General features: G+C 34.8%; 1 protein-coding gene across 1 annotated transcript in view; it reads right to left on the reverse strand.

Moving 5' to 3' along the window:
* Positions 1 to 8,901: 8,901 nt before the first annotated feature.
* LOC115449782 (solute carrier family 2, facilitated glucose transporter member 1) overlaps positions 8,902 to 16,034 on the reverse strand; it is a 55,766-nt gene continuing 48,633 nt past the window's right edge. Inside the window, exons 10-12 of the mRNA XM_037438922.1 lie at positions 14,161 to 14,263; positions 12,552 to 12,652; positions 8,902 to 11,513 (exon numbers count right to left, since the gene is read on the reverse strand). Coding sequence (XP_037294819.1) covers positions 11,376 to 11,513; positions 12,552 to 12,652; positions 14,161 to 14,263 — 342 coding nt within the window. The 3' untranslated portion in view covers positions 8,902 to 11,375. The remainder of the gene's footprint in view (positions 11,514 to 12,551; positions 12,653 to 14,160; positions 14,264 to 16,034) is intronic.

Genomic DNA, 16,034 nt, shown 5'->3' on the forward strand with positions numbered 1-16,034 from the left:
TTTAAAGCTTCCCTAGACCTCCACGAATAATTCAAGACCAAGATAAGATAAATCCGTTCAGCCGTTCTCGAGTTTTAGCGAGACTAACGAACAGCAATTCATTTTTATATATATAGATGCATGCAGGCTGAATGAGCTTCCTTTGATTAAAAAGGTGGCTGAATGATTTAGTTCCTTTGACAAAAAGTTGGCTGTATAAATTAATTCGTTGTACAAAAAACTTGGCTGGCTGTGTAGGTTTGTAGTCTAAAAAAGTTGGCAGAATGTATAGGTTCGTTTAACAAAATAAAAAAGAGTCGAAAAGATCATGTTTGAATGTGTTACTTCCTTTATCAAAAAAAAAAAACTTGGCTGAATGTGAAGGTTCCTTAGCCTTATGAAGGCTGTGTGAGTAGGTTCCGTAGCAAGTAGTGCAGCCGCATTCCGAATTCCGAAAGTCGTTAGCACATGTTCCTTCCTCAGTCCTCTCCCGCTTCAACAATAACATAGAGCAGAGCGTAATTGAGCGTTCGGAATATTAGGAATGGTATTGGGGAATTCGTTCGAGTTTCTATGTACGGGAATGATTGATTAACCAAGTCAAGTCAAAGACTTAGGTCTTTGGTTGCTTTACATTTGAAAACGTTTTTTAGAATTTCTAGAGGGGGGAGGGCTGCCCTCCCTATTTGGTAACGCCCTTGCCACCTTGCAGAGAGTCACAAAGAATATATTACATGTGCGTGGTCCTCTCATAATCACAAAATAAAACACAAAAATATATCGAAAACTTTTATTTAAAAAAGTAACAAAATTACACTTAACTAATGGCTAATCTAATTCCATATCTTGATAGATCGCGAAAATGAACCAATCAGTAGGAAATTTCATCTAAGCTATCGTATACTTATTTTGATTTTTATACAGGCGGCCCTCGACTTACGTCGTTTAGAGTTACTACGAACAATGTTTTGACAGTATTCCTCAAGAATACGTCGATTGTTTTAATTTCTGGCATAGGAGAATTCATTTTCGCTTATTAAAGTTATACATATACCAAAAATACTACTGATTTCATAAGTACATCATTATTTAATGAACTTACTTTTGTAAATGCAGTTTTATTTTGAGTCCTTGTGGAACCTAGCCCTAACCATGTAAACATATGAAAATACGTCTCGACTTCCGTCGTTTCGAATTACGTCGCGTATTTTGAGAACCTAACATTCTTTAAGTACGGGGATTGCCTGTATTTCCTGATCGGTCTGCCGCTATATGGATTATTTCAAATATAAAGCAATTTTCATAGACATACTTACTTGTCTATGAAAGTCGATTTACATTTACATCGAAAATAATATGGAATAATATTTAAAGTTATAGAATAACCTTGTATCGCCGATTAACAAGCGATCTTAGTAGCGTAGTTTGCCATAGAGGAGCCCTATATCTACATTTGTTGGGGGCTCTTCAGGGCAGTGCGAACTTTTGGGCGCACGCTTAGTTTAATGTAGGTATTAGCTGCCGGGCTAAACTCAAAAGCGGTATTTAAAAAAAAAACAAAATCTTAACTTTTGTCGTCAGATAGCTTAAAGAAATACCCATCCAATGAACTTACCTAAATAACGGTATCTTGTTTAGAACTTGTTCAAAACCTTAAGAGAGTCTCTATCTCAGTTTAACATAATCTATACTTCTATACTATTATATAAAGCTGAAGAGTTTGTTTGTTTGTTTGAACGCGCTAATCTCAGGAACTACCGGTCCAAACTGAAAAATTCTTTTTGCGTTGGATAGCCCTTTGTTCGTGGAGTGCTATAGGCTATATGTATGTATATCATCACGCTATACCCAATAGGAGCGGAGCAGTAATGGCTAATCTCAGGAACTACCGGTTTGAACTGAAAAAATCTTTTTGTGTTGAATAGCCCTTTGTTTTTGGAGTGCTCTAAGTTATATATCATCACGCTTTGACCAATAGGAGCGAAGCAGTAATGGCTAATCTCAGGAACTATAGATTCGAACAGAAAAAATCTTTTTCGTTGGATAGCCCTTCGTACTTGAAGTGCTATAGGCTATATATCATCACGCTATGACCAATAGCAGCGGAGCAGTAATGAAACATGTTGCAAAAACGGAGAAAATTTATTAGTTTTGAGAGCTTCCGTTACGTGCGCTACGTAAACGGTTAAAGTTATGCAACAATAATGTATGACGGGATTGTTCCTCTTAAAAAGTGAACGTGTTAAACTCAAAAACTACCCAACTTATTTAGATGAAATTTGGTATGGAGACAGTTTGAGACCCTGGGAAGAATATAGGCTCCCGGGAAAATATATAGCGTGATTTTTATAACGGAACACTTTAATCGGAAAATCTTTATAACGCGGGCGGAGCCGCGGGCAAAAGCTAGTAATAATATAATATCAGCGCTGTATTATATACTGTCCCACTGCTGGGCACGGGCCTCCTCTACTACTGAATGGGATTAGGCCTTAGTCCACCACGCTGTCCTAGTGCGGGTTGGTAGACTTCACACACCCTCGAAAATTCCTAATAGAGAATTTCTCAGGTGTGCAGGTTTCCTCACGATGTTTTCCTTCACCGTTAAAGCAAGCGATAATTCACTAAGAAACTTCGATTATCTCGAAATAAGGTTTCCCTGACATACCGGTATTGCGCTTAGTACGGCAGTATGGGCCAAGAAGGGCCCCGAAGCTCGAAGGCCCTGTGTCATTGGTATGGCTGAGACCGCCATAGCTACGCTACAAGATCCTATCTACTACATACACATCGATATCAAAAATAGATCAATCAGGACATTTTACATATTTACAGTGGAGATACTTTAATATGGTAGTTGACTTTTTGTAAATACATTTATCAAAAATGTATTTCGTCCAAAATCTATCGGAAAAAGAATTCTCAAAATCGTTGTGTAAGTAATAGGGATTATGAATAGGGGGTCATGGGCCCCGGATAAGCGACAAAAAATATTGTCAGTATCATAATGCACAAAAGAGATTTTTCTTATTGTATTGTGTAAATATTTACATATTACATCTATAGGAGTATTAAATATTTTAAAAGGCGACTTTCGGTTTAACGGAGTGTTTAAAAAATTCTATATCGCTCCCTCAGAACTAAGTGACCTAACTTAAAATTTATACAGGCTCATTTTGACATTGCGTTACTAAATGAAACCATATTATGCTTATTTACTTCGAAATAATACATTACAATAAGTTACTTGAGCCATAGATGTAAAATAAATAAATTTATAAGTTTCGAACAAAATAAATAATAATAACAAGTAATTTTAATTTTACGCGCCCTAATACCACTACTAATACTCTAAGAGAATTCGTCGCAGCGGCAACATCATAATTTCAGTCAGAAATACACTCACGCACACGCCATATTCGCATTAAACTACAAAATGATAAAAAAATCACAAAACTAAATCTAGGAATTTTGGTGAAAATATTCGATATAAATGGATGATTTTTGGCACAGTGTCAGCAAAGGAGAAGACGAGTATGTAGTTTCAATTAGAAACGCAATGTTAAAATGACCCTGTATATTTTCAGATTTTGTTAAAAAAAACACTTTCCAAAGCACTAGTGGAGCGCCTGGGGGTTTTCACCTCGGATTAGAGTTATAGTGAATGAATTAATATGATCGATGTGGGATATTGTTTTTTAAACTATAAATTGCAATGTTTACCCAAAATTTTTTTGTGCACTCCATTTTTTCATTGTTTAAACAAATTATTATAAAAAAATAATGTTTGACCATATATTTTCGCTTTGAACAGTATTTTTTGAGTAGACATATAGGAACATTTTTCAAAGATACCTGTGTATAAAAATAGCAGTAGGGATCTCGAACAGGTAGAAAAACGTGGAGGGGAGAGCGAAGCGACAGCTGCTATGTACAATGGAATTTCTCGGCCAGTTTAATAGGGGACCGGCCTATGCTTGATTTTGTACATTATTCTATATGTAATGGTTAATAATACGAAAAAGAAGCACTCCTGCGAAAACTGCATAACAATTGGTTAAAAAATGAGCGAGTAATTCATATTTAAAATATTGTAACGTGCAGAAGTGGGCGTGATGTGGGGATATCGCTTCATCTCTTTTTTTCGCACTCGTCGTAATTCCCGATGACGTCACATGTGGATATTTCGTCTCTTTTCTGTTTCTTGTTAATTACCCCTTCCACCGAAATTCAAAGACTTATAACTTGTTGATTTTTAACCGGATTTTAATAATTCCTTCTGTGTTATAATTTATATTATGTAAATATTTGATAATAGTAAAGAACAAAAATGAGTCCGGTACCCTATTATAAATGAAACATACTCTATTGTGCACATTTAAAAAAATAAGGTAATTAAGGTCAGGTGGGGCAAGTGCGCCGACGGGGTAAGTGCACCTGCCCTAAAAAAATCGAGAACTATTGATGTTATACAATTACCGCAATCTTACATCTATGCTACTAACTGAAATACAGTTCCACTAAAAACATAAATGGCTATGTTCATTTTAATACGATTTATTCGCCATTTTATTTTAAGTGTCATTTAGACCTGTAAACCGAGATGACCCCGTGAAAGATAACATCAAATATTTCAAGATATATAACATATTTCTGTAAACCAGTAAGGTGAATACATAGTTTAAACCTTTTATTTTAACTTCCTGCCTGAATTTTATTTATATATACTCAAATAAATGATTTTTTAGCAATGCGAAAAAATGTAACTAAAAATTGTCGAGTAGGGCAAGTGCGCCACAGTTAATAGTCGTATGGCGCAATTGCCCCTGATCCATATATAACCAACCTTTTTTTGAGAATAAGTTTTACTAATATGAATTATTATTATTAAAATGTTATACTTAACAGCAGAATGTTTTGTACTCAAGGTATTTCGTTTTGAGCCGACTTAAATAAAAGGGCGTATTAGTTAATTCGTTTTTACAAAAGAAAAACTGAAATATCTTGGTCTAGAGCAACTTTACGTGAATAGGTTGCTGTTCGATCAGGCACGTTATCTGGATATAATGCAGCTAAAACATATCAAATGTCATAAGGCCAAATTCTAAGTAATTGAGTTATAACGCATTCAAAATTGTTAATTCCTAAATTTTTTAATGTTTTTTTTAGTTTTAGAAATAAAATGGATTTTATATTAGGGCTAACATTTTTTTATTCCAACATAATATCCGCACACAATCCTCTAACATAGCAAAAAATTATATATAAATAAAAATTCTGAAATGTTTTCAAGCCCTGATTTACATATATATGGCGCACTTATCCCGAATTTGATTTGACAGCCATAGTTTGTTATAATATTGATTGATTAAAAATTATCCAAGAGCAATGCGTGTAAAACTTATTTCTCTATGGACTAAAGTGAGTGTTTTCTTTATAATGTTTCATATTGGCGTTTTTTTTACACAGGCGCACTTACCCCATTTCCGGAGGCAAGTGCGCCTACTACCATTTTTTTTTATTTAGAGCAAAATATTATTAATTTATGGTCCGATTTCCTTGAATGGCTATAGGTTGTTATCACAAAATACCAAATATTCTTAAATTAATAAAATTATATTCTTAAGTCAGCACAAAAAGAAATTATTTTGCATTGAATCCAGCTATGAAAATTTTATGGCGCACTTCCCCCGACTGACCTTAATTACGACTAATGAAAAGAAAAAAAAAATTAGTACAAAATCTGTTTATTTAAATATATTACATTGTTGTCTACATCAAATATTTTCTTCTACTTTATCTATCTGTATAATAGATGAAGTATTGGAACAACTATTTCCGCTGCACTGTAAACATGCTACACTGCAGTATAAACAACTTTTTCCGCGTCCACTCGCAGCTGCACATCCCTTTTCGCAATTACAAAATAACATTTGCAATAAATTATCCGGAGCAGGTAATTGATTCATTGTTATTGGGATGTAAATGTTATTGTAATACTTCCATCCCCAATTTTCAATAACTACGTCATTTCCTAGCCATATCTGAATTTGTAGGTACACTCTGTTAAGGTGCTCAAACGCTGCATCAGTTGTTGGAGGCAGTGATGACAAATGAACACTCGTATTTTTAGCTGTTGCTTTTATGAAAGAATTGAACCTTAATGTATTTAAATCATGAGTTTTAGACGGAGCGCTATATAAACTCAAAATACATGCTACACCTGCTTGCAATATATTATTGGGGTCTTCATTGATATTTTTAAATACTTTTACTGAGTCGTGTAAATTAATCCGTTTCTCAAAATTTTTGGCAAACTAAATTTTTCCTTTATTGAAAAATGCAGAAGTAGTATCACAACCCGTAAAGGCATGTAAAAAAAGAATATATTCTTTACAATTTGGTAATGATTTTTCTAAACATTTCGGTGAAAATATCTTCTGTTGAACTTTGCCTCGGGATGGTTTTAGAAAATATATTTCACGATCTTTATCTACCAATGCCGTTAACATCACTAAGACATCGATATTTTCTGACTTTACACGACTCAGTAAAAGTATTTAAAAATATCAATGAAGACCCCAATAATATATTCCAAGCAGGTGTAGCATGTATTTTGAGTTTATATGGCGCTCCGTCTAAAACTCATGATTTAAATACATTAAGGTTCAATTCTTTCATAAAAGCAACAGCCAAAAATACCAGTGTTCTTTTGTCATCACTGTCTCCAACAACTGATGCAGCGTCTGAGCACCTTAACAGAGTGTACCTACAAATTCAGATATGGCTAGGAAATGACGTAGTTATTGAAAATTGGGGATGGAAGTATTCCAATAACATGTACATCCCAATAACAATGAATCAATTACCTGCTCCGGATAATTTAGTGCAAATGTTATTTAGTAATTGCAAAAAGGGATGTGCAGCTGCGAGTGGATGCGGAAAAAGTTGTTTATACTGTAGTGTAGCATGTTTACAGTGCAGCGGAAATAGTTGTTCCATTACTTCACCTATTATACAGATAGATGAAGTAGAAGAAAATATTTGATGTAGACAACAATGTAATATATTTAAATAAACAGATTTTGTACTAATATTTTTTTTTTCTTTTCATTAGTCGTAATTAATTACCTTATTTTTTTAAATGTGCACAATAGAGCATGTTTCATTTATAATTAAAATGGCCGAGAAATTCCATTGTACATAGCAGCTGTCGCTTCGCTCTCCCCTCCACGTTTTTCTACCTGTTCGAGATCCCTACTGCTATTTTTATACACAGGTATCTTTGAAAAATGTTCCTATATGTCTACTCAGGTAAGATTTAACATATAAATAAAAAAAATACTGTTTAAAGTGAAAATATATGGTCATACATAATTTTTTTATAATAATTTGTTTAAACAATGAAAAAATGGAGTGCACAAAAAATTTTGGGTAAACATTGCAATTTATAGTTTAAAAAACAATATCCCACATCGATCATATTAATTCATTCACTATAACTCTAATCCGAGGTTTTACGGATTTAAATGCTCCAGGCGCTCCACTACACGCTATATAACCCTATGACGAGAAGGAGACGAAATTGTAGAATAGGAACAGAGATTCTCACTTCCGACGACCGCCCAATTCACTGCCTTCTATGTTGTTTTCAAACCTTTTTCATTCGTTTCCCACAAATCGTCTTTTTTGAGCTAGGTCGACTAAGGGTGCGATATATAGTTGATTCTTCAGTTGGACACATGTGTTATATATACCCTATGTATTAATCTGTAGTCACTTTGGTAAGTATATTTATTGAGGTATTACTCTTATTAGCGCGATGATCACTCAATCAATCATCAGCCGCAGTATGTCCACTGCTGAACATGGATCTACCCAAGATTTACACTTAATATCAATCTTTATACAAATCAAAGGATATAAATTTACGTCTTATTGGAATAATTTCCGCCAATAAATTATTGGGACGAAGCATAGATTCGTATTTGCCAACGACAGAAGCTATTACAGTAACAAAAATTAATTAAGAAACCAGACACAAATCGTAGATACGAAAAAAGGATTCAACCCACAGCATGGTCAAAAATGAGCCGAATATGCCAAATAAAATTAGTCTATAAGGTCTATATTTTCCATTAGTAAAACATTTTACTCAAAATATGTCAATTTGAACTCTTATTAACAAAATAATAAACGGAATATCAATCAGCAATAATACGATTTAAACTTTAATCTTCACTGTCTCAAACATTGACGTATATTCTATAGACACGAACGTCCATATAAACTATTTATTCAAAATCTGAACTAAAATAGCAAGCAAAACGTCACTGTTATAACCTATTAAGACTTGAACAACAAATATTTTTAATTATTTGACTAATATTTTTTTATTCAAATACAAGTTTACACTTAGACTCGAATTCTTATATTATGAGCGCCACTCCGTACACAACCACAAGCTGTCAATATTGACCATACTAAAGTCAGTTTGAATGGATGACAGTTAAATTCAGTTGAACATAGTGAATTTTCGAAACCCCAAATCTAGTACGTAGTATATATATATCGATGATCTCAAAACTGTCATTTTGTGGACTGGATCCTCTTTGCCTATCTACGTCCAGTTTATATCAAATGCAGATTGTTATATCAGTTTCGCTGCATTGGATTTTTTTCTCGTTGGACATAATCATAATATCAACGTGTGAGTTTGTTCGTCTCTATATGTTTCACGGAATTGGAATTTTTTCTCATTGGACTAAATCATAACATCAATATCTGTGTTCGTTCGCCTCTGACTAACCTTTTAGATTTAAGTCGTGAACTTATGGTTCATGTTTAACTTGGTGACCGTACGATTCGATACGATATGATTCGATTAGTTAAAACAAGGGATACGAAAAAAAAACAATGGAATTATTTCAAAAATTCCTAAAAAAATACTAATTTTATTTGTGCCCAAAAATAGCACTTCGCAGTGCATACATACAGTTGGGGGGTCAGTCCCCCACCGTTTACACCCAAAGCCGCCCCTGCACATTTCTCATAACAAGAACAAGCTTATTAAATAATTACATTACATTCAACGGGTCTAATTCCGTCTACGCGGGCATATTCGTCCTTTTGCAATTACGTCCATTCTAATCGAAGGACAACTTCGATGCTCATATAGCCAAAAGAGTAAAAATACACATATATCACGCATTTATTCCCAAAGGAGTATGCAGAGGCGCAACCAGGGCACCCACTTATCGCCAAGTGTGTTCCGTCCCATGACGTGATAGCGAGCCTATCGCCATATCGGGCACAAATGCCTGACTCCGGGCTGATATTGAGCAGAAAAACCCAAATATCACTGCCCGTCCCGGGATTCGGACCTCAGAGTGCTGCCGTAGCACGCATGCAGTACAACTATGCCACAGAGGCATTTAAAACATCCCCTAGTTATCTATACGGCTACCAAAGCTGTTCGTCGATAAGAACGCCCATAATTCAACAGACGGATATACCCTCATGGACGGAATTAGACCCTCTAATTATACACAAACACATCGCTCATTCTTTATCTTTTACTAAAATTTCATTCAAAAAACAGATCATAGAAAACATACATCATTTTTACCATATGTAGGAAAAGAAAAGTAATATAAACAAATTTACACACTAACTCGATGTATTTCTCGATTTACATGGAAACTGATTTGTATGTTTAAAAAAAGTATTTATTATTGTTATATTACTTTTTTCTTTTCTCTTAATATGGTACGTCATACACTTCGAAGCAGAGGCGGCCTTACATGGAGGCGAACCGCGCAAACGCCCGGGGACCTCACGCGGTGCCTTGGAGGACCATTTTTTATGATCTTACCGACAATTTTTTTTTTGTTTGATTTACTCCTTAAGGAGAAGGCAAAGGCTCTCAACCATACAGCCTCCGACAAAACTATTCATTTGTTTTTTATTTTTCTTCGTCCTTAGAGGACAGGCTATAGTCTTACGACCATACTGCCTATAAAACTATTCAAACAGGGAATCGTTTTTTTTGTTTTTTTTTTTCTTTCGTCTGGGGCTTCGCATCATTTAAGACCGCCACTGCATCGAAAATTATATTTGAGAGTCGCACTTCAAGAACACATTACGTCGTGTTGTATTGTTCGTAAAGATTAACTAACTTTAGCGGTTTCTTACATTTACGCGAATGTGAGACATTGAAATAAAACTATTTTACGGATTCTAGCGTTTCAAATATGTAGTAAGCAATATTGAGTTAAAATGAAACTATTTTGCGGATTTTATCGCAGTGTTTTATATTGTAATTTTCTCCAGAAGTTGCGAAGACTGCAGTATGCAGCCTTCATGGTCACGGGGCGGATTGAAGTGGTGGTCGTCCGAAAAGTCAGTTACACTATCTACATTTTACAATCAATATTTTGTTTAGTAAAATAGTTTTATTTCAATGACTTTATCGGGTTATTTATAAGACAGATTTATTTACGAGAGGTATTCTACTTTTATATTATGTCTGCCACCGTTTATTTATCGGTGATATTGCCAATGTCAAGTAATAATAGCAGATACAAAACAAAAACATACTGAAAATCAGGTGATAAACAAACTCCATTTTGAAAAAAAAACATGCCTTTCGGTTGATACCTAATGTCAAATTTGCCGCCAATTTTATTTCCATTCACAAATGGAATTATCGAAGTGCTCAAAAAATAAATTTGACACGTTTAAACTAGTATAAAAGCATTACTCTATTTTGACACGTCGGTAGAAAATAAAAGCGATTTAAGTACATACGTATTTCTATTTTTTTTAATCACGGACTGAAGCTAAGTTACATGTCATTTGCCTTTTTACGGATTAAATATCATGTCATTTGATGAAAAATAGTTCTTAAAAAAAAAATTTACTCAATGTTTTGTTGTAAATGTTATTAAAAATAAGCTTTGATCAATAGTATATAACTTCAGTCCAGAAAGATAGGAGATTACGTTTGGCAAAAAAATATTAATTTTGCCAAGTTAGTTTTACACCTTTTGTTGTATTGGCAAAAATGCATAACCGCCAATTCACATAGCTATTGTCTAGTATTGACAATTCTATAACAGTGAAAAGGCTAATTGTCTTAAGCGACGTTTTTTTGCGACACTAAGTGTCATACATATTCAAAAAAAATCTTTTTTATGTTGTTTTATCTTAGTTTATAAAAAAAATGTCGCTTAAGTCTCGACATTTTTTTGCGACACTATGTTTTATACATATTTAAAATCATTACGTTTTCTTTGTTTTTTTTAATATACTCAATTTTTTTTTTAACCTAGTTAATAAAAAAATGTCGCTTAAGCCAATTAGTCTTTTAACCGTCGATATGTAACTTTACCAATTTACATATGTTGTCTAAACATTGCCGTTATTTCTTCGATGGTTTTGTTCTTCGTTTCGGGAACTTTGAAGTATATAAATATTATAAATATTAATTGTAGAATCGCAAATATCACGAAAACATAGGAACCAAGAGCGTGCTGAAACAAAAAAAAATCACATAAATACAACAAAAATAACATTCAAGTAGTATTACTATCGGCCGTTTTCGATAACCGATCCCAATCTCTATCCTCAATCCGATTCTGACAATGAACCAATCAAAGTAACTCATTTGTAATGCCAAAGGTACCTACAACAAAAATATAACTTCAAGTAAAGTGTTACTAACGGCCGTTATCGATAACCGATCCCAATCTCAACCCTCAATCCGATTCCGACAATGAACCAATCAAAACAACTCATTTGTAAGCGAAAAAAAAATCTTTGTTCTGATTGTCCATTTTTGAGATAGATTTAAAAAGCGATTGGGATCGTTTGTTAAAGATGGCCTGTGTGTACACCCTGTGTATCAGAGGTTCCTAAACTTTTTTTCCTCATAGAGCATTTTCAAAATATTGCCGGTTCCGGTAGACCATTTTTTTATTCCACTGCGCTCGCCATCCTGACACATGAAATGTTATATTATGTCCAGCAGTTACACTTGCTACAATGTTCAAACCGGAACACAACAGTGACTACACACTGCGACAGAAATAGACATTGCGGTGGTACCTACCCAGGCGGACTCTCACATATGAGAGACCAACCACCAGTACGTATGTATGTATGTTTGTTTCTCTTTCACGAAAAAACTACTGAACGGATTTGGACGAAACTTAACAGTAATATTGGTTATACATATTACTGTACACCTACCACCAATATACGTCTATCCGGATCCTACTCTGTTACCATCAGATGCAACGAGTTTTTTCTTTTTTTTTTTATATTTTTTTATTTTATTTGGTTCACAAAACTGGTTACACACAATTGGAAATTCCTAACATACAGTCTTACTAATATATTGTTATAAAAAATATTTGCAACCTTCTAGATGTGAACACGACATACATAAATTATAAATTGAGGTAAAGCAGATTATAATTGACTATCTAATAATAAATAACACGTATCTAGCAACTGGTACATTATAAATGTGTTCTTCCGTATAAAAAATGCTAGGTTCATTAACTCACCGAAAGCGGTAGATAGCTGAGTCCGACGATGAAGTTAGCTGTCCAGTTCACAGTGACCGCCACGGACGACGCCGCTGGACGCGACGACTGGTTGAAAAGCTCTGAAGATGAAAATATAGTTAGAACCAGGGCTTGTGGGGCATGCAGTATCCCTAAAGGAAATTTCGAAAATACAGAAAAAAAATTGCCATTAAAATGTATTGGAAGGGAGGGGGGTACCAAAAATTATGAACTTTCAATTTTACAGAATTAGCGTGCACTCAATCAGCTTTCTTTTGTGGGGGACGCGGGAATGCGCAGTATGCCCAAAGGAAATTTGGAAAATATTGCTATTAAAAAGTATAGGAAGGGAATGGGGATACAAAAAAATTATGAACATTTGAGAATTAGTGTGCCCCAAAAAAAATGACAAAAAACGCTTGGATAGAATATTTAGTTTAGTTATGATGGATTATGAAAGAAATAACTTAGGATTGTAAAACGATTGGTGGATTTATTGAAAACAGTAAAGACTAGACAACGACAAAAGAGAAGTATACAATTTCTTAATTTAAAACGGCATACTGCCAGTACTAGCTCACATTGGTTGTTATTGTTTGTTACTATACAGTTTCAACAAGTAATAAATATTTGAGGTTATACAACTGATTACAATTATATATTTTTTTTATCAGCATATGCTGAGCTGGGATCGCTTTTGTGACGAGCAAGTAGATTTAAGTATTTCGTTTTTGTTAATTATTATTTAATTTTGCTTGATACAAATAAATATTTTCTTTCTTACAAAAGACTAGTGCTTGCTCGCGGCTTCGCATGAGGAAATATTTACTGAGAACAAAATCCTGTAGTGTTTTTTTTCAGAGTGCTAAGATTGTATAGAGCGGACATAGGCAAGATTGTCATACAATAATTTTACGGTCGTGAGACGGTTACTCAATATCGTCAAAAAGCAAAACTCCAATGTACAGTACTTCATATTGTTTTCCATATCGTAATTAGCACGTTTTTAATGTGCATATAAGAATATTTATATACGACAATAAAGTATTTCATGACAGATTTCAACTCAATCCTGGATTTGTAAATAGGCCGTATAGGCCGCGGCCTATGGGCAGCGGATTTCAGAGGACGCTCACTCGATTTAATTAATCATTCCTTTATTTATCTTTAGTGCCTTCCATGATACAAACAAATGGAAAATTATTAAGTATTTTAGAAATTAACATACATACATAAACCTACCTACATGGGGCTGTTCAAGTATTACGTAACGCAATTTTCGAAGATTTTTGACCCCTCCACCCGACCATGTTACGCGCCGTAACGTTTACCTGTACCCCCCTCCAAAAGTGATGTAACTCTAAAGTGACATTTTTTTTGTAATATTCACAATTATTTTACGCAAAATACCGGAAAGTCGCTAAAATATTTTTTATCTTAAAATAAAAAAACCAATGTTACGTAACGCTTTGTACGAGACCCCCCTCCCGCCCCTGTAACATTTCACAAGCCCCCCCTCCCCACCAAATGCGTTACGTAATACTTGAAAGGCCCCTAAAGTGACCTACGAAAAGATATAAATCCACTGCTTCAGCTATTTGATACTGACCTGTGACCAGGAACCAGGGTATGGAGCCGGGCCCCACGGCGAACATCACCACGAAGAGAATCACCAGAGCGATGCACAAGTACGACACCCACACGTGGTGTGTCTGGAAAGATACAGGATGTTATAAAAGATGGTATTTTCGCAATCATTTACAGCTGTTTTCAATAAAGGAAATCTCAATCTTCGATCCGATTCAGAGAATGAACCAAAAAAACAAAATATTTGCAAGCGTGTCAAAAATACTTTGATTTAATTGGTCCATTTTTACAAATAAAAAAAACGATTGTCGTTTTGACTGGAAGATGCGCAATCCGTGCTTTGCTAAAGAGAGAGAGAAAAGAAATTGAGGTTGTTTCATGAAAATGGCGGTTATAACGCAATGTGAAAACGACCCTGTATACTATAAGGTAGGGGAAAAATGTTCTTCTATTTTATATGAAAGCTTAAACCTTTTTTTCAAAGTTTATTTACATTAGATTACAGTATAATAGTCTTATAAATATTTTGCAAAACTATGCTTAGTTAAAACACAAATTTACTCGATCAGCTGTAAGTCAAAACCCGCCATCTTGCCTTTTAATAAGGATTAAACTAGGAATCGGTGATGTTTTTGACAGCTATTTAAGCACCTCTTAACGATAAAACAAGTTTATAAGTAAGACTGTATATGTGCAATTTTGTTTAACGACTTTCTGCCATCTTTTAGGAAGTGCCATGATCCCGTTGCTGTAGAAATTTTGGGACTTCTGTAACCTTTAATGTCATCAAAACAGACACAAATAGTAGTCAAAAATATTTTAATACAAGCTTATAATATGCGAAAAGACTATTTCCCCATTCTGTTATACAGGAAGCCAATTTAATCAGCCTATTAAACGAAATTGGGTGTAACACGGACTTCATAAGATATAATGAAAATAGTTTCAGACTCGTATTTTTACCATTACTGACAAAGTGATTAGTATTTATCCAAATAGGACATTGATTTTGAAATTAAACTAATTTTCCGGATTCTATCGCGGTTTTTTGTTTTTTATTTTTCTCCCGACGTTTCGAAGACTTTGCAGCCTTCATGGTCACGGGGGGGACTGAGGTGTTGTTCATCCGCAAAGTCAAAGATAGTCTTCGAAACGTCGGGAGAAAAATAAAAACCAAAAACCGCGATAAAATCCGGAAAATTAGTTTAATTTCAATGTCTAACATTCGCGTAAACATAAGAAATCATTAGGACATTGATTTTTAGGTAACGCGGCCGACCGGCCTCCTATGACCTAATCCGAGTCACTAATTTGCGTTGGGATGCGCAGGGGCACAGAGGATGTTGCTTGTTGTGCGCGAGCGCTCATTGGTTTGTTTGGAGCGGCGTCGGCGCCCAGTCAAAAGATATTTCTCATTTCATTCGCACACTGCAACGTGCTAGCTATCGTAGGCATATTGATCACTTAATTTTGAGATCACCGGCCGCAGTGTCTTAGAAAATAAATAATATTCTGATGACACCGTGTTGCTTTTTTATTGATTTGGTAAGAGTATCTTGGTCTGGTCAATGGTATAGGTTCAAATCCCAAGGGCACACACCTCTGACTTTTCTAAAAAAAATATGTGTATTTGTGAATTATCGCTTGCTTTAACGGCGAGGGAAAACATCGTGAGGAAACCTCCACATCTGAGAAGTTCTCTATAGGAATTTTGATGGTGTGTGAAGTCTGCTCGCACTACAACGTGGTGGACTAAGGCCTAATCCCTCTCAGTAGTAGAGGAGGCCCGTGCTCAGCAGTGGGCAAGTATACAGGGCTGATATTATTATTATTATCTTGGTCTGGTTGCGGTTAATGCCTTAATTAATAGACTAAGTCAGCTTCCTGTATAGCGAT

This window comes from Manduca sexta, chromosome 1 (genome assembly GCF_014839805.1).
Source record: "Manduca sexta isolate Smith_Timp_Sample1 chromosome 1, JHU_Msex_v1.0, whole genome shotgun sequence".
NCBI lineage: Eukaryota > Metazoa > Arthropoda > Insecta > Lepidoptera > Sphingidae > Manduca > Manduca sexta.